Raw genomic sequence first — 27029 nt, 5'->3', positions numbered from 1 at the left:
GAAATGTTATCCAAACATTCACGAATAATCTTGGGACAATTTCACAAGTACTTAAAAAATTTCGTCACAATTATTTAAGAAACTTCGTCAAGATGCTTCCTTCTATCAAGTACATGTATAAAAAATTCAGATTAAAAATAAACTTGATTAGGAACTAGAGAGTTGTTCAAGCATTAGCTACCTTTTAATAAAACATTAGCAGCAGATAAGGTAAAAAACAACAATAACAAACCAAAAAAAAAAAAGAAGACAATTTCTGATAGCACACAGATAACAATAAATGCTTCTCTAGTATCGAAAAAGCAAATTTTTCTCATCAAGTTTTTTAAAAAGGAATAATGTACAAACACTTTTTGCTGCCGTCGCTCGACATTTTCATAAATTATTTTAAAATTTCCATTTGTCGTGACGCTGTTAAATTAAAATTGCAGCATAAATTATCGCATTCGTCAGTCGGTAAATAACTTGAAATTTGCGCATAATTTCTTAAATGGAATTATTTGTTAAAGATACGTCGCTCAATATTTCCATAAATTATCGTAAATTTCCAATTGTTGCGAGGCTGTTAACTTAAAATTGCAGCATAAATTATCGCATTTGTCAGTCAGTAAATAACTTGAAATTTGTGCATAATTTCTCAAATGGAATTATTTGTTAAAGTACGTCGCTCAATATTTCCATAAATTATCGTAAATTTCCAATTGTTGTGAGGCTGTCAAATTAAAATTGCAGCATAAATTATCGTATTTGTCAGTTAGTTAATAATTTAACTAAATGGAACTATTTGTGAAAAGAACTATTTGTGAAAGAAAGTCATAACAGCTATCAATTCGATTCAAACTTCTGGAAAACTTAGGTGACTTTTACCTTACCCCCACCTTACCCCACCCCGGTCTCACCTCACCCCCATCTTACCCCCCCCCCCACCCCCTTACCCTCCCTTCTTCCTCTCTGGGGCAATAAAGCCATGCTGCGGTTCGACACTATTCTCAAGGAAGTAAATTTATTTTGCTTAACTTTTTAGAAGCCTTCGCCCGCTCATTGCTGAGACTGACTTTCGCAATAATCAAAACAATTAATCATAAAAAAAAAAATAAATAAATGAAAACAGAACTCCAATACGGACAAAACAAAGTACACAATATTTCTATGACTTCTGCCGCGTGTCTGTACGGTCGGTAACAGCCAGTCATGGAGGAGTATTTAACTCGGAATGCTATTATAAAATAGATACCTTTGTGGTCTTCGAGCAATTTGTCTTCTATTTTGGTTGTTACAGCATTTTGACCTAAAGCGTGATCTGTTACCAACAGAACAGACACCTGGCAACGTGGAACTCAGTTTCTGATTAGAAAATAACTAATAAAACACGGCTATGGGTATGTGTCCAACACAAAATTACTCATTTATGCAGGTGTGCCGTTCATACAGCTGTATCAGCAATATAATTTGCATCAGTTTCTTCTACCGTGTTCTCGGGTATATTAATAACAGAATCAGCCTTATCATTTATTTCACCTTTACCTGGTGTTTTATAAACCGATTCAGTTGCACCATTCCCTTTACCCGGATCTGGAGGTATGTCAACAGAAGTGGAATTATCATTCATTTCATTCAGTAGCAGAGCTGTATGGGCAGAATCAGTTGTATCTTTTCTTGGAGTCGTATCAAATTTACGTTCCCATTGACTAGCACAGTGCGTCAGCCCAGCTCTCCTGGTAGCTTCTATCAATCCTCTGATGGTGCTCCCTTCTTTTTCGCCAAATGCCTTGAGAAGGTTTTCAATTGGATTTTGCGCACCTTCCCATCCTCTGGACTCATCTTTGAAACCAAGTTCTTCCGCAACACTTTGCCAGTAAAAATAACCTAAATTAAGAACAATACGGAAAACTGTTTGAATGAAACCTCTTAAAGTGCCTATGACACGGTTTTTTTTGCATTTTCTGGTTTATAGCTGTATTGAAAATTAGACATAATCAACCTTAGCGCCAAGCGAGTTCTTTCTGACCATTTTTTGTGCATTGAAAGTAAGATTTAACGGCCAAAAAGTGTTCCCAATAAGCGTGCGGCCAAAACGATCATGTTACGTAGCTGTGACGTAGAAAAATGTGAAGACACGTCGGCAACTGTGGTGGAAAAAGCAGAAATCTGGGAGAAAGGATGAACGTATTGCATGGCCAGAGCGCCAAATGATGTTAGCTACAAGAATAATACACATATACCGGCTATTTCTATGCATTACTTTCGATAGGATGTAGCCGTATGGCTAAAATGGACCCGTTTCGATCGTCGACATCGAGGAGATTTGACTCTTCAATGCCATCGGTCGTATACTCCGTACTGGTGTCCCAGTGGATTTGGACCCCACAAGATTTGGACCCCCGGTCCAAATCCGCTAGCGGATATGAACCCCCCTCCGCGGATTTGGACCTCCCAACAAAACTGAGTGAAAACATCATCCTTAACGTACTAGTAAAAATGGATGATACTGTACGTTCCAGTGCGTACTAAAGTATATTTTTAATTCAAACATGCTTATCGTTAATGCATACGAACTGGCATCCCGTCGGATGTTTCTTTTGACCAAGGGAAAATGGGCAATAATTTAGTTTAATGTCTGGAGAAGTGTCGTTTTTGAACCTTTTCCGCGATAGTCGAACACCGCTAGATTCAATAAGAGACAAACTTGTGACACTAATTTATTTTGTCATTGTTCAATCCGAGTGTTGGTAAATTAGATGGTAGCGAATCTAAGTGCCGTGTGAAAGTCGATGCGTACGAAATATTAATTTCTCATACTGATGTCAGGTATCTCCTTTGAGCGTCAAATGGCAATGCGGCACGTAAACTCAAGAAGTTTTGCCCTATTAAAATCCCTATTCAAGATCAAAAAAATTAAATAATAAACTCACTCTTTTTCCGTTTGGTTTGACCAGCTCGACGATCGCGACGGGTATCCAGTTACCTCGCCACCAAGCAGACTCGCCACCAGCGAACTCGCCACCAAGGAACGATCTTGCCACCAACGTACTCGCCACCAAGCGAAGTCTTCTCGCCACCAACCACCAATAAAGAGATTAGTCGAGGAGAGTAGGATGTTCGGCTGATAAGTTTGTTCGCTTGTCTGTACTCAATCGAGACGACTTACCATCTTGTCCTGGAGGGAACCATAAGAGGGAACACGAAGCTGGTGACCAACACTGGTTACACCTTCAACATCCGCAAAAGACGACCAAACGGAACCATCGACTGGCAGTGCACCGTACGCCGAAAAGACCACAGGTGTAAAGCATCCGTTATTCAGCGGGATGGTGCATTCTTCGCGGGAATGCATGGCTACAACCACCTCGGTGAATTTGGTGTCCTTGCTTCCACCCAGATCCAGTCTCGCGTGAAGCAGGTGCAGTTAATATATTTTTTTAAACTTTTTTTGAAGTTCGTTCAAATAAATTACGGCATGGGGTTTTCTAGTATATACGAACCGCCAATCAGAAGAAATTTCTTGTTTCACACTTTACTTTGTAATTATCTTAGAAAATAGATAGTAGAAGCCACTCGAAAATATTTGATGTGACCACAGGAGTAAAGGTTGGAGTAAAATACGCAAATTTTCTACACACTCATATTTTGTATGTTATTCTTTATCACAGGTAGCAAGCATTTGAATTGTGCTCGTTCGAACATCCTACTCTCCTCGACTACTTTATTCTAGTTTATCTCTTTATTGGTGGTTGGTGGCGAGAAGACTTCGCTTGGTGGCGAGTACGTTGGTGGCGAGATCGTTCCTTGGTGGCGAGTTCGCTGGTGGCGAGTCTCCCTGGTGGCGAGGTAACCGGTAACCTCGCGACGATAGCCTCTGCCTTTGCATTCTCTGAGGAAAGGAACAACTTGCAGTGAAACTGCCCGATGGCCTCTCGGTGAAAAATAACTATGCCAAGTGATACAGCTGATTCTTTCGTAAAAAGTTAGCTTTTGGCTTATCAAGGGAATTTCTCTACAGCAACGAAACTCTAGAGCACCGAACGAGGGGAACCTTCAGTTCGCCACACATAGTACGAAGGAATAAAATGTTTTGGCAACAGAAGCGAACACAGCTACCCATTCTTAACATAGATTTCGCCAGAGAAAACAAAACACAAACGCAGCAAACTGAACATTCAGAAAAGGGAATTTTTAATTCTAATCTTGACCTAAACACCGCAGGTGAGAACCGTCTTCGTTTGATGCAGCGTGGTTCTCCATTGTAGGGCTGAGCCGTACTCACAACTTCATTTCTTCTCTACTTCTTGAGGAGGATGTATCACAACTCTCAGTAGAGCTTGCTGAAGCCGGATAGGTATACATCGCTATCGGACATTATTTCAAGAGTATTTTAACGCTGACTGATACAATATTACAAGAGATGTGAGAGTTTGCGAGTGTCAACTGAGAGTTTTCAAAGTTTTCTACGTCATCAGCCGCTAATTTGTTACCCGTGGGACACTGTTAGACTGAATAAGAGCGCTTTAGGACCCGAAAAGACCGAGTTTTAGGTTTTTTGAAATTTTTCTTCCATTGGAATTGGTTTGTACATATGATGAGCTAAATATTTGGGTAAAAAAAATGGGTGTCATTGGCACTTTAATAGCTGCAGTTTTAGAGCTCTAAGGAAAAACTACGTGCACCACTGTACACAACTTGTTTAAGTAGTGATGATTTACTCCTAAGAAAATGCCAAAATTTTAAAACACGGATATCGGCTTATCCTTTAACTCCCAAGATCTCTTTAGTAATTCTCCCAACTGTCTGCCATTCAATTCTCATTAGGTCAATTTGGAGAATTTGGCATTGGATCAACTAATAATCCCTGAATTGATATTTTTCTTTGTTCTCATCACTTCTATGCTTGATGTTGTATTGATATGGTAAGGAGAAATTCTCTCTTAGTCACTCACGAGAGTGAGCTTCTGCCTACCTTCAATATCTTTGCCACTCAGGTCATTCTTGATTTGCTTCTTTTCTTTAATCGCTAAATCTTTGATCGGACGATCTAAGCCTAGAATTAAAATGATAAACGGAAAGTAACGAAAGAACTATGGTGATTAATAATGTTAAAAGGACCGTGTGGAGTCCGATTCGGTCTGTAATCATACGAGTGATTGATAAATCATTGATTGATTTGTTAATCACGAGTATGATTACAGACAGAATTGGACAACATGAAGTTCTGTTACTAATTAATCAAAACTATGACAAAATTTGAGAAAGAAACTTGACATCGATCATACGTTTTCATTAAAAAAATAGAAAACAATAGTTAAAACGGCGAAATCCGAGACAGCGCACACACATGACGCGTTCTGTCCACTTACACAGGCATGAAGAGATTAGTGTCCATTTAATTGTCCTATTTCACCGTCCAATTACAAGCATGACGCGTACACTGTCCTATTAGTGCTCAAATCAGGCTGGTGATAACCAATCATGTTCGAGAATTTTGTGACAGTGTTGATTATGACATAAAATTCTGAGGCGGAACTAGGTTTCTGGGAAAGGGGAGGGGGGTTGTGGCAGATGCACACTGAGTGAATCAAACTTATCCTACGACTGCCCACGACAGTTGCAACTTAAGATCGATGACATGGAAACTGTTACTTGCAAATCGTACATTCCGCTTGCAACACCACAAAATGAAAGAAACTACTGTATTTGCGATTTTGCGTATACGCAATGACAACTTACATACGATATCACACATATCACAGAATTACGTGTTGAACTGTTGAGACAAACCTTGTCTGCTGACTTCTTCTGAAGAAGGTTTTGGAGCTTCTAAATCCACCCTGCCTGAATTTATCTCTGAAAATTCAACAACAAAACAGATTGGAGGTCCTGTTTGTTTAATTTTTAATCAAGTTTCAGATTTACAAGTAGAATGACAAATCTGAGGTATGCTTAAAACAGAATACATGACTCCTTAAAAATAAGCCATCTATCATTACATCTACAGAATTAATTAAGTAATAAAATTATCTAAAAAGTCACTATAAAAGTTATAAAAGACATGCGACATGAACGCTCATCAATAAAATTGTTATAAATAGACTAATGATTTAGTTAAGTACAGTGTAAAATTAAAAATTCTACATTAAACTTGTCATGATAAAAGGCCATCAAATTCTTACGAAAGATCGACAGGGTATTTGACTCTCTTATACTAAGAGGTAGTTCATTCCACAGGCGACAGATTCGAACAAAAAAAGAATTCTTAAAGACATTAGTCCTACTACGGACTCCTACTGTTATTCTTTTTCACAAACCTTCTTCATCAAAACTTTAATAAAGTCGCAGGAATTTAACTTTCACCAATTACTGTTGACAAAAGTAGTCTCGCAGTCTTTTTAAAATCGGGTACGAAGTAAGTAACTCGCACTTTTTAAAGATTTTACGTTCTTTCATCGTCATTTTAATTACATTTCAGTGTGCAACTTGGTAGCGGAGACATCTTTTAATAATACACTATTCGAATGCAAATATATTGAAAATTATTATTCGTCTTCTCGGATAGGACGTAAAACCGTAGGCCCCGTCTCCTGCAGGGTTGGGGTAGGAGACGTTAATTACCCACGCACGAGATTACTGTGTGGTGGATGTCCTCCCCTGGGGTGGGATGGGTGGAAGAGACTTGTAAGGCGCATCTGAATATATTCATATAGATATTTGCGCCGAATAAGTATTTATATTAATTAAAAAAAAAAAAAATCATACAGTACAGGAGAGGGAGATCAATGAGGGTATCCCTATAAAAACGGCCTATTAACTAACTACCTTAAGTATTAAATATATAGAAATACATAGTGCAAAGTACCTGACAAGCAAGATAAAAAAAATCTGCACTTAAGAAATTATGTGTTGTATACAAAAACGACCCTTAAAAGAAAAAACGAGAACAAGCGACACAAGCTCACCTAACTCATGCCTTGGCCTCAAAGGAACTCGTGGCTCAGCTGAAGAGACAGTTTCCCTCGTGTCATGAGCATCCACACCACCTTCAGATATCAACGGAGTCGTTTGCTCGCGCAATACGATGTTCTCCTCTGTGTTATCTGTATCGACATCGCCCTCTGGTTGAGGTGGACGATTTACTCGACTTCTTCTCTTATAACGCCTTATCGGGACTGTGACTAGTAATAGTGCGATCACCGTGAGTGGAAACCAAAACCACAGATTGGTAACGATTGAATTTTCCTCTCGTGGCCAAGCTGTTTTAGATTCTACCGACCCAGGATCAATTTGTGGTATCTTGCTTTTTTCCTCATTGGCAGTTCTGCTAGAATTACCTCTAACTTTTGAGTCATTACCTCAAAACGAAAAATAAAGCGAACAAAAATCAATCAAAATAAACAAAATATGAAAGCTTAGATCCAAATAAACAACTCATTCAGTTAGCACCAAAAATTGCAAGAACTGAGCTAAGCACACAAATTTAAAAAATGGATTATCATCTGAAGGAGAAACATTTCCAATCCATCATTCTAAAGTTGTCTTAATTACCAAATATCGAAGCAAATGGAAGTGAATTAACTTACTGAAGACAGGAGGAGTTTTAGACAGCTCTCGTTTTGGTGCACAATGGCGGTTATGATTAGTTGTGCATGCCTGTATTTCGTCTTCAGTCGTAGCATTACATTTAGGTGAACACTTCTCACAGCCAACGTCTTGGCGGTAATAGTATCCTTCTTCACACCCGACCTTCTTCCCATTACTAAAGACAGGAGGAGTTTTAGGCAACTCTCGTTTTGGTACACAACGGCGGTCATGCCTAGTTGTGCATGCCTGTATTTCGTCCTCAGTCATAGCATCACATTTAGGTGAACACTTATCACAGCCAACGCCTCGGTGGTGATAATATCCTTCTTCACATCCGTCGCAAGTGTGTCCAGAATATATCGTACAATTTGTTATCTTTTTAGATCGTCCGGGTAAACAGTTGGAGTATGTATCACACCTTCCATAAAGGGAGGAAAACAGTACCTTTAAGGTGGAAAGCTTAAATATCATAATGAAGTCAATTTACTTTGAATAAAAACTAATCAATTAAAGAAGGTTTGATTGAAAAAGTTTACCAAAAGGCTTGTCGAAAGTCTATCTTTGCATCCTTTTCGCCTTGTGTCACGTTCGCAAAAGAGAGAAGCTGTGAACAATCATTCGCCCATAGGGAAAGATTGTGCATTTACCATTATAGCATGATAAGTTAAGTTTAAAGGAAACAACGTAGATGAAACGAAATTAGAAAATATGCAAGAACACTTGAGACAAAGAAGGAAAAGGTGGATGAAGTGTTTGACAGGTTATTTAGCAAGATTAAGAGTGCAAGGTTGTGTTCAATATTATAAAGCGAAACATGACATAACACCAACTTACTTTATGCACTCCTCCATTCCTGTGCTATTCGAGTAATCATAGCCAGGATAGCATTCTTGACATTCGGTGTTTTTGATTTTTGAGCAAGGTTCCCTCAAACCAAACCCAACGGGGCAGCCTGAGCATGCGCTGCATTGTGTTCCATTCCAGTAATAATTATCTGGGCAATCACCGGCCGCGTACTTAGAAAAAAAAAATAGATAAATAAAAGAAAAGAAAGTAAAACGAAATAAAATTAAAAATTGATTTCAGTGAAGAAATAGATAAGTTTTTATATAAATGAATACACTAATGAATTGAAAGATGAATAGATGACGAAATAAATGCTTTCATAAATCGTTTACATAATCGGCGAATTTAAAAATAATGTTGTTAATATTATCAATAACTATAATTATAATCATAGTAATAGTGATAATGATGATGTTGATGAACTAACGAGCTACTTAATCGGATGCCAAACAAATACTATCTTATCTAAGGTTATGCGTCATGTGTCCTTGAAAAGCCTTTCTTGTTTTTTTTGCTGTCAATAAATTGAAACAGTTGCTATGTGTTATGTGTTTGTTTCGATAACAAAATATTTGCTTGTTAATCACTTTTATTGGATTGATTGGAAAAGTGAAAAAGAAGGTTAAAAAAATGGTATGTGCTAAAGCACAGACGAGAGACGGTAGATGGTAGACGATAGAAGGTAGACGGTAGACAAGTTGACTGCCTAATTAATTAAGGTTCCACATAATAGGGTTTTAATGAAAAAAAAACGATAAAAAATGCTAATTTTTATCATAATAGGCCACTTAATGTACAAAAACTTGCTAATCAGAATACTTCTGAAATGGATTCTAGGAGATAAACATGGGAGGTTGGGAGAACACTCGATAAGCTGGAAACCACTCCGCTTCGCGTCGTGGTTTCCTACGCTTATCTCGTGTTTTCCCAACCTCCCGCGTGTTAACATCAGGCTATGTAAACACGGAAACCATTTTACATTTCTTCAATATATATATATTTAACTGTCGTGAAAGAATTTTTCAAAGTATTAGAAAAGTAAAATATCATGCCAGTCGATATTTTACATTGTTTTCTTGTTGATTATATATTCCCTTCACTGGATCTCAAGATTACAATACAACCATTAAGGTATCGTATAAACTTACTCCTATTGGTTGAACGTCATCTTTCATTTCCGATTTATGTCAAGGTACGCTGGCATTTTACGGTTTACTTCTGGTATTGAATACTTAAGTTACTCATCAAACAGCCAATCGCTTACGAGATGGTGCAAATTTTACAAATTCCGGAAATATATTATTAAAAATTTTAACGATCTGAAATGCAAGTAAAACTTGAACTTTAAGGCTAAGAACTCGCTTAGCTGTTTCTTTTTCGCTCATATCTGTCGATAATAAAGTAATTTCTTTAAATCAATTGCTATTTGCGGCATATGTAGAATATCAAAGGCTCACTGATCGGGGTAAAGAATTTGCAGACGTCAGCACATGTTGCTCTAACACGAGCAATATGTGTTTTTTCGCTGCAATCATGGATACAACACTGAAATGAAGTCTGAATACGATACTTTACTCCAGTTTTCGCCGCTTCGAGCCGGCTTTACATCGGTTTTCGCTGCTGTTACCGGTTGTGTGCGCACTTCAGCAAAAGCCGCGCTGACACAAGCCACGTGCATAGCATTAATATTGAAATTTACTCGATCTTTAGAATGAAATTCTTGGTGAAATGACTCTCCTAGCATTAAGAGTATCATTAAGATATGTCTCAAGTATCCCTATCAGGGATTGCTAAACCACGAACAATGATGGTATGAATCGTTTTGTTCGGCCAGAATTCCGCTAAACCTGATCGTATGAGCGAACCAAAGTTAAATATATATATTTTTGAAATACTGAGAGATCAACATGTAAATAAAATGACTCACCGTTGCTCTCACCGTTAGGAGAAGAAGCATCAAAAGCATCGTTGCAGAGTGTGATAACTACGAAGAGTTTAGCGTTATTCAATTTTCAAGAGTCACAAACTTCGAGAGGTGTGTTACTCATTGATGCCACGTAGAGTAATTGTAATTCTATAATTGTATAACTACATCCGTTTTGAATGACCTGCATCATGCAGATGACCCTTTTGCCGCATTGTGATTGTCATTGTCTGCAAATAAAAGCTTGTCAAAAGCTAGTTTCCTAAAACTCACTGTGATTTAAATTCTTGAACGCTATTTACGCAAACTCCTCACTACAAACTAACCAGTTTGTTTGATAAAAACAAGATATTATCATCTCTCATATAACATTTCAAATTAGGCTATCATTTAATGGTCTAATTGACAGGGTTGCATACGTTAACTTTAGTATACAGTCCACTGTTCAGTTTAATCTAATTTACATTTGTGCTTATGAAGCATTTTATTTTTGCTCACTAAACTAATCTCTGTTCAACTTCGTGTACGAAAACCCGGTTTTGAAATGGACAAAATCGAAGAAAAATAGTGAAAAAAAAAAGAAGAAATTTCAAACTCTCCCGGCAACTTAACGAAGATTTCGTGCGATTACTCGTCATAGCAAATATCCGGCGCAAGTCTTTGTTTTGATAACCTACCTCGAGGGGAGGTCAGACTAATTAAAGAGTGAACTGAATCAAAACTTATATTTCTAGAGAAAAGCAGGAAGGGAACATATTTTCCTGTGTTGGAGAGATTTGAGATTTCAGTCAATAGCAACCCGTTTTTGGCCATATTTACAATGAAATCAGTTCAACAATTAGGTCAACAACGGCGAGGGAACAAACAAGTTTGCGAATGTTAAAAATTGCCTTATACTTGTTTAAGCAACAAAGAATTCATCTTGTACTTGTCTTTTGAGTGCTAATTTGAGTACAAATGTAACGGGAAGTTCGGTTAAATATCATTAAGAGATTAGGCGAATTTCAACAAAGAAAGCTGTTTTAAAGAACTGTGGCACCCTGGACACAAATAAACGCGTGACTAAAAGCATTGCTTCGTTAAGCTTCAAGGTCTTGTGGGATACAACTCTAGAAGATGTAGGCGCTAATCGTAGCTTAGAAATCAGGCACCTTGGAGTTTGAAAATTAAGGCTGCAACGCCATTGCTTAAAGATAATAAACGTAAAATGAACAAGACTATCGCACGTAATGTTTTCTTCTAATTAATTAGTCGCCAACGTGGCCATGGACCCCTAATGCGCGGTAAGAACTTTCAACTCCATGAAATTATCATGAGAAAGAAATCACTCGTTAATCAATGAAACTTGCTGAGAATTAGCAATTCTTGCCACAGAAAACTATGGGGAATTTGAAAATGGCGTCTACCCCATCACGTGACTGTTCAAATTAGATAGGCAGCACCATTTCTCAATTTGCAACAATGAAACGTGTGTGGGATGAATACGTGACCAAGTATGCGCTTTTTAAATGCGATACCAAAGAAAATGACAGGATAAACACCTAAAATAAAATGCTGATAAATACTTAGGATGCTAAGATGCCCACAGACCCACATTTTAAGTGAAACTGCGTCGCGACATTCCAGTCGATTGTTATGTGCAAGGTAACTCACGGTCATTTAGCGTAGGAAAAGACAAAATCAATTTGAATGTTGGGTACTTACTGCAGATGCTAAAGTTGAAAGAAGAGCAAAACACGTAATTCCCAACATCCTGCTTTTCTACTAGTTAAGACGATTTTCAAGTTTCACAAAAACACGACAAGTTGCCGGTGGGGTAGAAGAGTGATGTCCGTCGCACACGAGATAATATTAAAAGGACCGCTTATTTGGAGGCTCTCGTTTATAAAGGGTCCGTATCGAGTTGCATGCTGGGATACGGGATTTTCCCTCTCGAAAATGAAAGCGTTGTTATATTTTTTTAAACACTAGTTATAGTTCTCACTAGAGCTGTCCCCGCCCTAGAGTACCATTTTCTTTTTTTTTTTTTTGAGTTGGGCTTGTTGTTTACAGTTGTGTAATTTTTCTGTTATGCTGTTACGGAATTGCGGCTCAGTACTTTGGTGTTAGTAATTTTGGATCTCAAAATACTACAAGTGTACAAAATGTAGTTTTGGGAAGTGCTTGGGGTTTTTTTTTTTTTTTGCTGTGTGGTTTAACTTAGGATTTGTTTGTTCTCCACGATCAAGAAGAAGCAGAATGTAGGGACTTGGGTGAGTTTTAACATTGGAATGTTATAGGTGGCATTGGAGAACAATTTATAGACAGCATTGAAGAACAATTTATTGTTATATAGTTATTAGACACAAAATTATACCTTAAGAGGGCCCACATTCTCTCTTCTCCAGTCTTCCTCTATACTAGGACAAATCTCGTGTCAAAGACGCCGATCCTAAAAGTCCTCGCGCGCGTATCTTTTTACTGGCAGCCCATGACCATTTGCGGGAAAAACGTTAATACCTTGCGGCCGTGCAAGCGATCAAATCGAGATTTTTTCTGGTTATGATCTACCGAAAATAATCACATTCTCTCTTCTCCAGTCTTCCTCTATATTACACGGGGAGTCCTAAGGTGCCTCCTCGGGTTTTTGGCCCTCTGGGGCCAAAAACCCTGCGGGGGCAATAAACTCTAATTATGTGTCAATTTTCTGGGGTGCGTTGGTGTTACACCATATGAAGGTTTCCTCGGACACACAATCATCTTTCAAGACCAAATTAGGTAATGTTTGACACGAAGCCACTTTTTGCCAAACGCTATAAATAGCCGGCTCAAACATTTCCTGTTAGTTGAAATCCATGATAATTGGTCATTAGTCATTAATTACCAATTGCGAACAAATCTAGATGTAAACCTTTTCAAACTCAGTGAAACGATTTTTTAACAACTTGGCGCCATGATGTATCTCATTTCGCCTCATAGCATTAGTTTAAGGGGTTTTATGAAAATACCTGTTTCGGTTCATGGCTGGCCTTCAGCTTGCTACTACATACTACCGACTACTGCGTAGTATTTAAGCGCCACTCTCACTAAGAGCGGTCCTCTCGACTTCGTCGGAATAAAAGTTGTATTTTATTTTTTGCCCCATGAAAAGAGTTTAGGATACATGTTTCAAATATAGTCTAGTTGTTCTTCAATTCTTTTTTTTTTTTTTTGCGTCCCCACAAGCCAAAAATTATTTTTGGCAAGACCACCCGTGTGGACAGTGATCAGATCGAAAGTGTAAATTTCATAGATTTTGTCCAGGGCGAAGTGAATGTAATAATACAGCTCACGCAATTCTATCTTGCTACAAGTTACAAGATGTATTTAGTTAGTTCACAGACGAAATATGGAAACTTCGGCTTATATACCCGATATCTGATATGTATCTGATATATCTCTCTCCCGGAATGCCGAGACGACGAATCGAGTTCCGGTCATTTTGGTCTCGATATGTAAAATATAATACAGGTATGTATGGTGTGTTCTAAACATTCGAACACTCTAGGAAACGTTGGAAATATGGTAAGAGTACTTGCTGCCACTAAGAGCACAAGGGAAAATGTAAGGTAGCGAAAGAACGCCAGACTGACTAGAGATGTTTTCGAAGTTTTCGGAATTAAAGTTGTAGTCGGATTACATGAGTAACATGTTTGCAATTTCTCGAGATTGAAGGCTACTATTTATTTAATTTGTTCGTAAGTGCCTATCTGGGCTATCTGCACAAGTAGACAAAACCAGAATTCTCTTGCAAAAATCAAAGGGTGTCATTACAATTTGTGTCCTGACATATTTTTGTCTCGACTTTTGCACCGCTTAGAATTTCAAAGCTGTCAAATTTCATCGGTGTTTGATCTGCTTATGAGATCAACCGGCATAGTTAGCCGATGGACTCAAACTCCAGTTGCCAGGATTCATCGTACGTCTTTTCAAAGTTTTAAAATCCTCGAGTTTCGCAATTAAAAAAAAAAAGTGAATGCCTTCCTGATAAATTTTAGTCAGTTTAATAACAAGCTGGTGGCAGCTGTAACGACAAATGGCGTTGAACACTCAGTTTCCTTTCACTGCGTTACATTTCCCTGGATGCTAAAAGATACTTTTAGTACATTTAGTACATTTCCATTGTTTTTCCAGGCGTTCCGATGTTTAGAGCATACCAATAACTGTTTCATTTTTTCCAAATCAGGGCTGAAATACCCGCAGCCACTACGTTGTGGTCAATAACAGCGTAACATCAATAGTGATGGAAAGGAGGGCTCGTTCACCGCGTTTCGTGTACCAAATCTCTGGAGAAAGTGCACGAATTCTTTCAGAGTGTAAGCGTGTTGTTTTGTAAATATAACACTGTAACTTGTTTATGTGTCTTTTTAAGCGACACGATATTTCTGCAATGATCAGAGTGCCAAATTTTATTCTTTAATTTTGATATTCTCCACACTGTGCGGGGTTCATGAGCTGATCTTTCAACGTAAATTATCGGGAAGGCGCCTTCCGATCACCTTTGTTTACTTGGTAAGTCACGCGAGCGCGCAAGCGTTGCTACCGACACGTTTTAGCAACATTTTAGGACAACTCGGTATCTGTTCTCCGTTCAGTTGTTATGAAAACCTAAAATACTCGACGTAAAAGATAAACGAACGAAGTTTGAACGATCAAAAGGAGAAAGGAAAAACTTGGTCAATTTTCTGAATTATGCAAATGATCTCTAACACGAGCGCAATTGAGCAAACACATGGATTTGCGTTGTTTTTAAGATGTCGATGAATGAGAGATAGAGATCTACCGGCGAGTTTGAGGTAATCGGTGACCTCAATGGTATATCAACCAAGCACCGATATGATTTTTTAGTCCGATTAACGTCTGCATTTTGAGAATTATTTCGTACAAATTTGCACGTGCCAACAGAGAGCCAGGCTGATTAATGGTGTCAAACAGGACGCCTTTAATTTGCAGTACTTGACTAAGTTTGGGGAAAGAAACATCCTGTACGGACAGTTCACGTGAACTAAGAATCGTTCTTTTATTGGGTTCATATTAATCGTTTAACTGTGACCATTCCAAGGTGTTAATGTTCCCACCGGTAACATTTATCAATTAAATAAAAATTGACTGAGCAATCTTTTTTTGTTATGATAACTTCTCAATGTTTGTTTGGTGCCGGCGACCTTACTATCCGCTCCTTATTGCAAATTCATTGTTAAAAATGCCATAAATAGCATGGCATCGCCGTGTCATGATTTGGAAACTCTCATCGGTCAAACTTAATTTCAAAATCTATTTGTTTTATAATTATTTCTACTGTGTAGTGATTCAAGCAGAAGTAAAGACCGCATATTTTAAGGAACTTAGAAAAATGCTTTGCGTGTTTTCAAACAGAAATAGTCCTAGCAGGGGAAAAAAAAACCAAAAACAATAAATCAGCTGACCAGATTATTAAATTATTTGACAACATGACAGAAAAAAGATTAAAAACAAACAAAAAAAAAACAAGGGAACAGGAAAAGGAAATGCGTAAGATCCGTTTCAGAACCTTGTTCAAGAATGTTCAACCTGTTTGCGATTGTTTTCCCCAGGTGTCGATGTTTTGATAAAATTGTTCTTAATTATCAAGCAGAAACGGCAAAAGTACAGTAAGATAGCATTCTACAGAGTTAAGCAGGCGTTTTTCCACATCTTCAGACGAGTTTTCCTATGAAGAAATGCTTACTCAGCACCGTCGAATGTTACTTTGGCGCGCTTTTGACTGTTCTCAGCTGGTAATCAAAAAAAAGATTTTTTCATGCTATTGCCCCCTCGGAAATTGCTACCGGAAATTGCTTGAAAATTCTTGAGTAGCTTTTAGGAAACGTATCTTACGCGCTTTTAGTGTGAATCAGAACGATTAATCTTCTATTTGTTATCGGGATCATGACAGCACTTTGTTAATTAAAATGTTGTCATTTGCCAAAACGGCGCCTCTTAGAAAAATCGGTTGTCATGCACTCAACTGCCCTTTTGCAATTGCTCACAAAACCCAACCAAAATGTGGTTGATATTGTTCGCGGATATGCATGTCTTTCACACTAACTGGACCCTAATCAACATTTCTCACTTAAATCGATTGCAATCAGTCGCTACCTTTTTTTTAACCTCTCTTGAGTCCATTGTTATATGATAGAATTGAAAATTACATTTGATTTGACCAACCTAACCCAATTACTGAGCAACTGGGTGAGAAATTCCACTTGAAAAAAATATGCACAAAACACTTTTCTGAAGTAAAAAATATAAATTCCGTGGACAGATAGGAGCTCAAGAAACCATGTACTCTCGTCAAATGCACAAAGGAGCAAACAAACAAACAAACAAACAAACCAGCTAAATAAAAACGGAAGTGATATTACAGTGCTTAACTTTTGTTATCAGACTTTGTTCGGAAAAAATTCCAGCAATATTTGCGCAAAGCGAATACGAAATGAAATTAACAAGAGGACTCAATGAATTGGAAAGCTTCTGATTACATATTTTATCTGCTTCGCGTGATCTTGATGTCGGCACCCGCATCGGAAAGTCATTAGGGAGTTAATGAGAAATAACGGCGGCGCGCAGTGGACAACGTCAGTTAAAAAATAAATATTTTACTTAAGAATCTAGCGATACTCTTAGGTAATAAGCTGGCTGCACATTCCATGTGCAGCACGTCAATTTGCTTAAGTAATTCAAGCCAATGTTTAAAGCCTCGCGGCGGCATGAGGTGTGGCTACCGTATCTTTTCTGTTTTAGTTCATTTCCGTTTTAGATCCATTTTCCGGTTTTACGTTAAGTTACATGTCGCGTGGCGATATCCAGGGGATTGCACGTGCTTTGACATTTTGGGAGAGAGTTTTACTTTCGTGCAGCTGTTTTGGTTTGCATAACAGTTCTTTAACGTGATTGTGATCGTGATGGCATCTTGTAACGGTACAAACGGATTGAAAGCGAAAGCTACATGATGTGTTCGCTGAACATTCCTAGACATCAGCTGATCTCTACAAAGAAGTTGAGAAGGTTCCCCTCGAACTAAATATAGAACATAGCGTCGAACTGAAAAATTAGCCGTGGTCGTTCATGTTCGCCAGACGACGCAAAGTTTGGTCATTTCAGGTTGATGTTTTGCAGAGGACGCGAAGAAATTTACTAAGATTTAGAACGAACTTGCGAAGCCATTAATTGTTCAGCTGCTCCTTGAACCTTCTGAACAGGAACGTTCCATTGCCGCTGGATACGTGTTTTATCAGCGATGATAATTTTTATTATTATTATTATTTTGAACAGCGATGCTGTTTCATCTTTACCAGTAATATTTACCTTAAGTAAGTGGCCGATTAGAATAAATATCGATCAAACAAAAAAGGATAAACTCAATATCGATCAAACAAAAAAGGATAAACTCAATATCGATCAAACAAAAAAGGATAAACTCAATATCGATCAAACAAAAAAGGATAAACTCAATATCGATCAAACAAAAAAGGATAAACTCAAATAAAAAAACTATGACTCACTTGGAGAGGAATCAAACATGGAGGGATTTGAAGTATTTCAGTCTCGCAAAATTGCATGTTAATTATGACCAAGCTTGTCTGAGCAGAGGTCACTTATGACAAAGAAGAATAGCGATGTCTTAAAACAATTTGAAGTGATCTCGGATATATCTGCTGTTTAATACCCGAAAGCTTTTACAAACTTTTCATTTTAAAGAGAGCAAACAAATTTAGAGAACGGTCAAAGACTGGGATTGTATCGCTTCGATTACACCGAATTACTTGACACCCACTTGTCACACGCCGTCCCAGAGGAATTGATAAGTGCGTATCGATGCTTGCCAATTGCGTTAGTGCGAATAAAATGAACATCGATGGGAACGGGATACAAACATTGTAGAACAAGATTCAAGAAGGGTCTGCTTTAAGGTTTTGGGTTACTCTCGCCATGCAATGCAACGCCAAAAAGTGCCAAAAAAGTAATTACTGAAAATTCATCTGCAACACCTCGGTAGTTCTTTGGCGCGAAGTTAATAATTGCCAAGTGGATCTCAGATCCGCCTCAGCCTCATTTGTAGAAATTCTTTTCGTCATGGTATTTCCGTTCTCGCAAAATTGCATGTTAATTATGACCTGGCTTGTCTGAGTAGAGGTCACTTATGACAAAGAAGAATAGCGATGTCTTAAAACAATTTGAAGTGATCTCGGATATATCTGCTGTTTAATACACGAAAGCTTTTACAAACTTTTCATTTTAAAGAGAGCAAACAAATTTAGAGAACGGCGAACCTTAAGATCAATGATTATACCTTAAGATCAATGATTATATCTTGTTAAATTTTATTTTATTTATTTATTTATTATTTTTGACAGGACCCCAAGGACAACAGTGTTACACACTGATGGGTTTTTCAATCCTGTATAAAAATTCGTTATTATTATTATTATTATTATTATTAAAAGACTGGGATTGTATCGCTTCGATTACACCGAATTACTTGACACCCACTTGTCACACGCCGTCCCAGAGGAATTGATAAGTGCGCATCGATGCTTGCCAATTACGTTAGTGCGAATAAAATGAACATCGATGGGAACGGGATACAAACATTGTAGAACAAGATTAAAATACCATCAACCCAACAACGCTTTCAGGCCTTCAATTAAAAAACGGCAATGAATTAACCAATCGTTAATTACCGCCCGATAACAAAGTTTCCATGCCTTTCAGTAGTTCACAATGAAACACCCACAACTCCTACTTTCCAAAACAAGAAATATTCAACGTAACTAAAGACAGTTTCCACTTACCGACGATGCCGTAACTGACACGAGTAGAAGCACTATAATGATGTATTCACACCTCGGTCCTAACATGTTGATTCCTCTCGGACAGCCGCAAAAAGTTAAAAAGAAGACGTAGACGAGTATCAATCCGCCGAATGTGCGTCTGTATGTGCTCCTCGCAAGAGTACCGAAACGTTCGTTCGCCTTCAGATTTAATCGGACTTTCCTTCGATGTGCATGTTGGGATAGGGGTTTCCCCCTTCCTGCGCTTCCTGCGCTTCCTGCGCCCCACCACCACCACATTTGAAACGGGGAAACCCCCTATCCCAACATGCACATCGAAGTCTCGTATCGATAGTTGCTACACACCATTAAATTACCTTATGTGCATAATCTGCTCAAGCCCTCTATAGTACTGGTAACTAGTTTTGTCAAGAGCCCATCATATGGGCGCCTGGTTTTGTTCAGGCAGCAAGCATTAGGTGGAATCGAGTACAGTGAAACATGTGGACATTTTATTTATTTAGAACATTAATTAGATGTGGACGTTTTACTTTGTTTAGAACATTAATTAGATGTGGATGTCTTACTTTATTTAGAACATTCATCAGAACTAAATTAAAAATATGCCTCTTGATTTACTACTTCGATTCCGGGGTTCTCTCTAATATAGCTTAGATATCATATTGGCTCTTTTGAAGCACTTCCGTAATAGTGCTTCCGTTTGAAGCACTTGTCCTCAACAAGCACAGAGCTCGCGCTTGTGGACGATCCCGAGGACGATATCGCCGATGCCAGTGTGCCAGGTGTCATACATTTTACATGTAATTTGAAACATAACAAATTTTGCGTTTGCTTGCAGAAGCTTGACAGTTTCAGTGCCCATTTTTGTATCCCCTCTTGTGTCAGCAGTTTAGTATTAATTGAATCTTCACAGTTTAGGAAATTCAATTTTTCCTTTTCAGGTACTGAATACTCGTCATCCCCATCTTTCGAAGAAGCGTTATTGTCAACTCAAACAGGTGTGTGCATATCAGTTTCACTCTAAACAGTTTTGAAGTTCAAAGACATGTTCTTAACCCTTTAACTCTCATGAGTGACCAAGACGGAATTTCTCCTTTCAATATCAACACCAAATCAAGCATACAAGTGAGGAGAATAAAGATAACAACTCAATTAGGGGACTACAAGTTGATCCAATACCAAAATCCCTAAATTGAAATCATAAGTATTTTAAGGCAGACTGTAGGGAGAATTACTCAATGAGATCTTGGAGTTAAGGGTAAATAGACTTAAATAAGCATAATTTTTTGTTTCAGTTACTCGTAATTTGGCTGACTTTCTGCAAGCAACCGATGTGCTGATCGAAGATTAGAGGACATCAAAGCTGCCAAAGCAGAATTGGTGGCACCGAACCACTACATTAAATGAAAGCTGGGCAGCATTTCAAGAGAGCTTGTTCAACACCATCATTTCTGGATGAAAAAAGCTGTATAAGTGACACTAGCTGCATGAAATACAGAAAGGATCCAGCTGTCATACATTGTCTTGATTGCCACTTGCACACAAGATTGTGTGGACTTTGTAACCAGTCGGTTCACAACTTCCACCCATTTCACAATTGTGATGCTGTGAAGAGTGGTTTTCCAAGTCCAATTCCCCCAAGTGTATCCACTGATAGTGATGGAGAGTGGATTTTTGTAGGTATGTAATATAAATGAATTTTGGAGGTCATTGTTATATCCCGTCAGCTATGGTAAGAATCGTGTAATTGATCCATTTCCTTGTGTGGCTAACTATTTCTGTGCTCTTGCATTTAGGTGGAAATTTTAATGTTAAAAACTAAGTTACGACTATTGTTTAGTTATAAAATAATATAACATCATGATCTGCTTAATCTAAGTTTCTTTTTCTTGGATAATTTTCTTTCTTATTCTTCAAGCACCCAATCATCAAGTTGTACACAGAATGAATAAACCTTAATTTGCTTTTTTAAGCTTTTACATATCAATTCAAATTTAAGACTAACCCTAGGTTATGTCAACCCAGCTTTGAACAACACGGCCCTGATGGCTTAGGAGATACAAGTATTTCATCATTTCCTTACCATTCTATATGAAAGATTGCTATCCAATCTTTGCAACACTGGAGATTCCATTTTCTTTTTCTTTGGCTAAACTCTTCCTTTATGTTTTAAAATGGGAGAATGCTATTAATTGTTATGTCTTAGTTGTTAAGCACTACATGTGGCATTTCAGAGCATTTGTTTCCATTGTCTCAGTTTTCATTGACATGCCCTAGGTGTAGCTGCAGCAATATCCAAACAGTTGGGAACAAAACAGATGTATAGTAGTTACTTTCAGAGGTAAGATATTATGCTGTGTAATTTGTTGTAAGTGTTTCTCTTGTGGTTCAAATTCTTTTTGTTTCACTATTTTTTGAACCAGTTAAATTTATATTTTTGTCTGTTACCAAATTTAATCCCAAAACTTAACTGAAACCACAGCATAATGTTCTGTGCAACTGTTATGTTCAGTTACATGTACATTCTTTGCTAGGGCCCTTAATTTATAAACCAGGTCATAGTATTTAATTGAAAGAGGACCTTGGAATGGAACTCAAAACTCTGTACTTATTACCTTTTCTCAAGTAAATAGGACAGTTTGATGTTGGTCATGTATTGTTCCAATGCCTCCACTGTGAGAAAGACCTGCCAACTTATGACCCACTAGTTGTCACATAATCTGGGTTCCAGGAAGTATTAGTATGAGTTATGTGTTTGATCCTGAGGTGGTTTTGCACTGGGACCTTTTCCAGAAGGAAAGTCCAGGGTCTTCAGATAGGTCTTTTGAAAAGAAGGGTATGTACACCTAGACTGTTTGAAATTTTATATGACAATGATAGGTTATGTTTATCAAATATTATTAGGTTGAGGTACTTTGAAATTTTGGGAACTGGGTATGTGTTTACATTTATTAGAGTTATATTTCTTACTTTAATCTTATGAATAATTTGAGAAGTCATTACTGGTAACTGAGGTCCCTCTCGCAATAAGTTAAGGAAGGAAGAAGGTTGATGCACACCTTGGACCTGCACAGCATATTTGTCTATTTTCATCAGTTTTATGGACTCAACACAGCATAACACATTATTAGATCAAAATATTCTCTAAATTGGTCTACCATATGTCTCGAGTTCTTTGTTTCCATGCTTGGTATTTTTATTAGACTGTCTGTTGTGCACTCACAATTAAATTTTTGATTTTGTAACAATTAACTTCTAGATTGGAACAATAAACTGCAAAACATTTGGCACTGCCTTTAAGGAATGAAAGTTTTGCCAGTATAAGCTAGATGAAATTTGCCTCATGGACTGGATGAAGTGCCCACCCTGTGAAGAGAGCCAGCACTCAGTTCATGTGGATGGGAATATGAAATTGTATTGTTTCAAATCAGCTGGAATGTTAGTACTATAAACTTATATATATATTTATTTTTTTAATTATTTTATTTATTTAGGGTTCCAGTTCTCTCCTGGTGTGTTAAATTTCCTTGTTTCCTAAGATGATTAAAAACTTTATACAATTAGGTTCCTTGTAATCTTTAGGACCTTAAAATATCCTGGCTTGTAAAATACTGTGATTGAGTTTGGCTTTTCTGTAGTGTTCATCTCATTCATAGTTCCCTGGAGTCTGTTTGATTTTGATGCTACAACTTTCATAATAGATAATAAGAGGCTGGCATGATGAATGGGGAGATATCTGGCTATGCCCATTACTTGCAGACAGCTTATTGTATATCTAAAAGGGTACAGTTCCTTTTGTATGACATCATCTGCATGTATTGGCCTTGGCTGAAAAAACATGACAAGCAGTCAGTGGAGAACATGAAGCAGCTTTGTCTGCTATGCATGCTAAAGCACATTCATGGTCTTTGTAGGTACAGTGTGCCTCACAACAATGAATAATGAGGCAAACCATAGCTGAGAAATATTTTTTCCCCCTTTTTTGTGTGTTGCTTTTCTGCCTCATGCTTATTGTTGCTGTGTGCATAAATAATATACTGTCTTTCTGCATCATATGTTTTTATCAAACAATGGAAAAGGATCTTCATTTTGCGGAATACTGGGTAATGTTCAACTGCAGCTACAAAATTAAATAATTATGATTGTTTGTAGGTTATCTGGGGTGGCAGATGGCAGCCTGTGCTTCAGCAACCACTGGTGAGGAGGTGGAGCAAATAAAATTAATTGTCATTTTTCATGGCTTGGTACCTGAGTAAGCATATTCTGGAGGGCAATTTGTTTTAAGGATGAAAGTGCCTGGTAAGCATCAGTGTACATACTGCTTTGGGAAATAAGCTTAGTTCTTCCACAGTTAAGAAAAAAGAAAATAAATTAAAACTGTATCGACATGTCAACGTGTTGAGTTATGTGAGCTAATTAGGGACACCTATTTACCCATCTATAGTACTGGGACTATTCACAATGTAGAAAGAGAGTAGTGCAATATATACAAGTAAGCATAGTTCACATGGTGCAAAGCTTGCAACTGGTAACTGGAACTGAATTTCTTATTTGTTTACTTGCTTCTCAAGGTGAGAAGAGTTGCTAACAGAGCATGCCCTCCAGTGGGACAGGAAAAAAATTGAAAAGCTTCCCCTCTCCCGGTTAAGCGATATTCTAAGGTAGGCTCAGAATCTCATAGATATCAATAAAAAGCACTTTAACCGTCTGTTAGCTCATAACCTAGTTGCATATTTTAACTTGTGTGATACTGTATTATTTGTATTACCATTATAAATGGTCTTGTTTTTAGCACTTCTATAACTTGTAACTTTTAATATGTTATTTATTTCGTGAATAGATTGAATAGACAAATATTGAGTTGTTGTTGTTGTTTTGTTATCATTATTATCATTATTGTTATAATTATCATCATCAGCATAGGAAAGTGAATTATTGGCTTGCTTGTTTAGTCTCTGAAGCACCAAGTCCAAATCATGGACCTTAGATGATCAGTGATGATGATGATGATGATGCTCATTATCATCATCATCATTATCATTATCATATATGAAGACAGGAAATAAGAACAGCATCATCCATCAGGATATTTTTGTTTGTATTGTTAGTTTAAGAGGGCTGTGATTGAATTATTAAACTTTATTCACACAGACAAAGATTCAGCTTTCCAATGTCAAAGAGGAATTATTTGAGCATTTGAAAGAACTCCACATTCCAGTTGATGTATTAACTGTCTGGCAGAAGGAGATCTTCCATGCCGCCCAAGGTGAGATATCTGAGAACCGCCTTTTGAGAAATATTTTAATACTTACTGGCCGTGATGTAGCTTTACTGTTTTTCCAATAAAATCTGTTCACGAATTTGTGCATTGAAGCATATAATTAATATATGTAAATATGCATATATGTAAACATCCTTGTTTTTAATACAAAGGTTTATCAAATTCATCATTCTTAAGAAGAGCAGAAAAAAGAACTTGTTGGAAGGCTTTCCAGTTTTTCGTTAATTTGTCATTAATTTCCAGTATTCTTAGAAAGAGAATTCCCAGAAGTCTAGGAAAGTTGCTGTATCGAAGGAAGAAGAAGAGTTTTTTCTCAAAGTTGTCGGTGTGAAAATTGTAAATTTAACAGAAAAACACCAAAACCTGTGTAGGGTTGCTAAGCAGATGTATGGTCAGCATATGTACAACCAGATACTGTCAAGATGTGCTGATTCAAAGATGGGAAGGTACTTCTTCTGACGAAGGTGGCTAGGGGGAAATTATTCTGTTCGAGATTACTTCTTCTCGATTTCTCAGGTGATGTACAACATGGGAAAGCAAGGGGGTTAGAACTCTTGGAAAACCATCAAATTTCCGAAAATATGATTTTAGTCAGCCATTCATTAGTATAGTTAACGTTTTTAATTAAAAGTGACAGTAATCATCTACTTTGTGCCAATATCAGAGCGTGTTGACCTTTTAAAAGGAAACACACTTCTTTTCCCCTCCTTATTTTTTATGCAGACTCGTTAAAAACCACAATGTGCGACTACAATCAACCAGAAAACTGCACTGAAGCTTTGATAGATGGCAACGTTTTGGTGCTGTTCCGTAGTTTACCCGTGAAGTCAGAACAAAATTGAAACCAACGAAAAGGCTCTACACTAAAAGCTGCTCTTTGTTGACACATTGCAGCAAAATTTTCAACTTATCGTATTCAGTTAGCACTTGGTCTTTTGTTAGCTTGTTCATTTCCATTGGGTATCAGTCCACAGAACTTTCAATACGCTAGAAGATCATTCACAATATACGGCGTAAACCTAAAGTGGGGATCAGTTTTTGGGGTAAATTCCTGGAATTGACACTGTGTTTGTCTTTCTGACTCACTTTTTTTCCTTGTTGTAGACATCCAGTGCTCTAACTTGGATGAAGGCGATACAAAAGCTGCAGAGCGTTCATCCGAGAAAGTGAGATGTGCTTTTTTGGATTTGCAGCTTCGGATGTTCGGCTATGTCACTTCGCGGATTTCCGAGAATCTTTGGTTATGATTTACGAGCTATTAAATATTCCATCTCAGTCCCTCTCGACCGAGGTGATTTTGGTGGATGGAATCTAATGCTGACCGGTGTGCGCACTCTGATTACGTTTCATCATGGGCGTAAAACGAAAAACGAGTCATTTACATCCTGTCGCGGTCCAGTGAACATCTCTGTTGGTAGCAAGATAGCGTGAATAAACGTGGAATGTAATGGTGATTCACTGTCTGTTGCCGTTTCTTCGAAAGTTAAATAGTGTTTGCGGGCCTACGCGACTCCTGTCATTCCTCCGTGACAAATTCGTTATTAGGAAGCAGCTGAGGAGATTCAGAAAGAATCGAAACTGCAGCCTTGCCCAAGAATCTATTCATCTCACAGCCGATGGCTTTGTGAATAATATCAAATTCGCGAGTTATATAACGGGGAATCGACCTTTGACTTGGAAACGTATTACAAAGAGACAGCGACCTTCTCTAATACACGAACTATTTTTTCGTGTCATATTCTCTAAGGCGTAAATACGGGATTCGCGAAAGGAAAAGCCTTACGCCTCCCAAGACCAAATTCGTCACGCTCAACGTTAATTAAAAACGTACAGAGTTTCAAATATGCTTAAAAAAGTGAGAATACCCAGAGTAAGGTTTTGAGAAACCTACCTCTAGCGATATTTTCTGCGGGAGAGACAGTATACTTGTAAACAAAAAAATAGCGCGCACATATGAAAATATTACCTTCTGTAACACGATCCCACTCGGCTTTTCTAAACCTCAAGAGCATACAGATGGGGAAATGACACCTTAAAACTAACCCTTATTATCACATCGCAAACGAAAGACATTAAAAGATATTTTAATAACTTCCGGCTTATGCGGCGTGTCACCGTGTGTATTGTAGAGTTATTCATAGGTCAAGTGACTCCTTCTCTAATTCAACTATCCTTCATTCAGTGATCAAGATAATAAATTTACCATACAACGCTCGTGTTAGTTAATTTGCTTTTACTTTGGAAAGTAGATTTACAACACAATAGTAAGGGAAGGTACGTTTTTTCTTGAGGAGGAGGGGAGGGGGGGCTGGGCCCTCAGAGGGGAGGGTTAACAATGAAAGTTAGCACCAAAAGGGGAGGGTCATACCTCTGTTATTCAATGAGAGGGTCACACACCTTTTCCAGAATTTTTTTAATGAGGATTTTTGTAACATTTCTTTCCATTTTCCTTACAGAATAATTTTTTATTTTCACCTACTTTGATTTCATTTGGTGTTTTATTAAAGGTTCTAGGTTACACTACTACATGTACATTATGCCATGGCACATAGTTTTCTCGGAGGACTTGTACTTGTGT

The 27029-nt window shown here is 37.7% G+C and overlaps 2 protein-coding genes across 8 annotated transcripts; one reads left to right on the top strand and one right to left on the bottom strand.

Annotated features, from left to right (window-relative positions):
* Positions 1-941: 941 nt before the first annotated feature.
* On the bottom strand, positions 942-19330 carry LOC131794544 (tumor necrosis factor receptor superfamily member 16). Of its 3 annotated transcripts, none has more exons than XM_059112064.2 (7): positions 19171-19330; positions 8404-8585; positions 7569-7987; positions 6948-7340; positions 5773-5838; positions 4955-5035; positions 942-1866 (listed from the first exon to the last, which is right to left on the bottom strand). In XM_059112064.2, exons 1-7 carry the CDS (start codon positions 19234-19236, stop codon positions 1424-1426), a joined length of 1650 nt encoding a protein of 549 aa, XP_058968047.2. In that variant the 5' UTR covers positions 19237-19330; the 3' UTR covers positions 942-1423. The 3 variants fall into 3 exon arrangements, with proteins under 3 accessions (XP_058968047.2, XP_058968049.2, XP_058968048.2); XM_059112066.2 differs by lacking the exon at positions 19171-19330 and adding an exon at positions 10355-10654; XM_059112065.2 differs by lacking the exon at positions 19171-19330 and adding an exon at positions 10343-10653.
* LOC131794546 (uncharacterized) lies at positions 13596-26840 on the top strand. Of its 5 annotated transcripts, XM_066174334.1 has the most exons (12): positions 13596-13828; positions 14544-14673; positions 20112-20168; positions 20466-20850; positions 21448-21511; positions 21937-22006; positions 22430-22608; positions 23323-23469; positions 23742-23831; positions 24322-24436; positions 24704-24967; positions 25556-26781. In XM_066174334.1, exons 4-7 carry the CDS (start codon positions 20574-20576, stop codon positions 22475-22477), a joined length of 459 nt encoding a protein of 152 aa, XP_066030431.1. In that variant the 5' UTR covers positions 13596-13828; positions 14544-14673; positions 20112-20168; positions 20466-20573; the 3' UTR covers positions 22478-22608; positions 23323-23469; positions 23742-23831; positions 24322-24436; positions 24704-24967; positions 25556-26781. The 5 variants fall into 5 exon arrangements, 4 of the variants coding, with proteins under 4 accessions (XP_066030431.1, XP_066030432.1, XP_066030434.1 ...); XM_066174335.1 differs by lacking the exons at positions 13596-13828; positions 14544-14673 and having other exon boundaries at positions 19594-20168; positions 24801-24967; positions 25556-26839; XM_066174337.1 differs by lacking the exons at positions 13596-13828; positions 14544-14673; positions 24704-24967 and having other exon boundaries at positions 19594-20168; positions 25556-26840.
* Positions 26841-27029: the final 189 nt, after the last annotated feature.

This window comes from Pocillopora verrucosa, chromosome 11 (genome assembly GCF_036669915.1).
Source record: "Pocillopora verrucosa isolate sample1 chromosome 11, ASM3666991v2, whole genome shotgun sequence".
Classification (NCBI taxonomy): domain Eukaryota; kingdom Metazoa; phylum Cnidaria; class Anthozoa; order Scleractinia; family Pocilloporidae; genus Pocillopora; species Pocillopora verrucosa.
This window is presented reverse-complemented; position numbering and strand designations above follow the sequence as displayed.

Excerpts from the sequence above, each read along its gene's own strand:
- LOC131794544 (XM_059112064.2), bottom strand. The coding sequence starts at position 19,236 with ATGTTAGGACCGAGGTGTGAATACATCATTATAGTGCTTCTACTCGTG. Across the intron at positions 7,341-7,568 it reads TAAAACTCCTCCTGTCTTCA|GTAATGACTCAAAAGTTAGA; the intron begins GTAAGTTAATTC and ends TTTCGTTTTGAG. Across the intron at positions 5,839-6,947 it reads GAGGCCAAGGCATGAGTTAG|AGATAAATTCAGGCAGGGTG; the intron begins GTGAGCTTGTGT and ends TTGAATTTTCAG.
- LOC131794546 (XM_066174337.1), top strand. The coding sequence starts at position 20,574 with ATGAAAGCTGGGCAGCATTTCAAGAGAGCTTGTTCAACACCATCATTT. Across the intron at positions 20,851-21,447 it reads TGGAGAGTGGATTTTTGTAG|GTGTAGCTGCAGCAATATCC; the intron begins GTATGTAATATA and ends GACATGCCCTAG. Across the intron at positions 22,007-22,429 it reads TAGGTCTTTTGAAAAGAAGG|ATTGGAACAATAAACTGCAA; the intron begins GTATGTACACCT and ends ATTAACTTCTAG.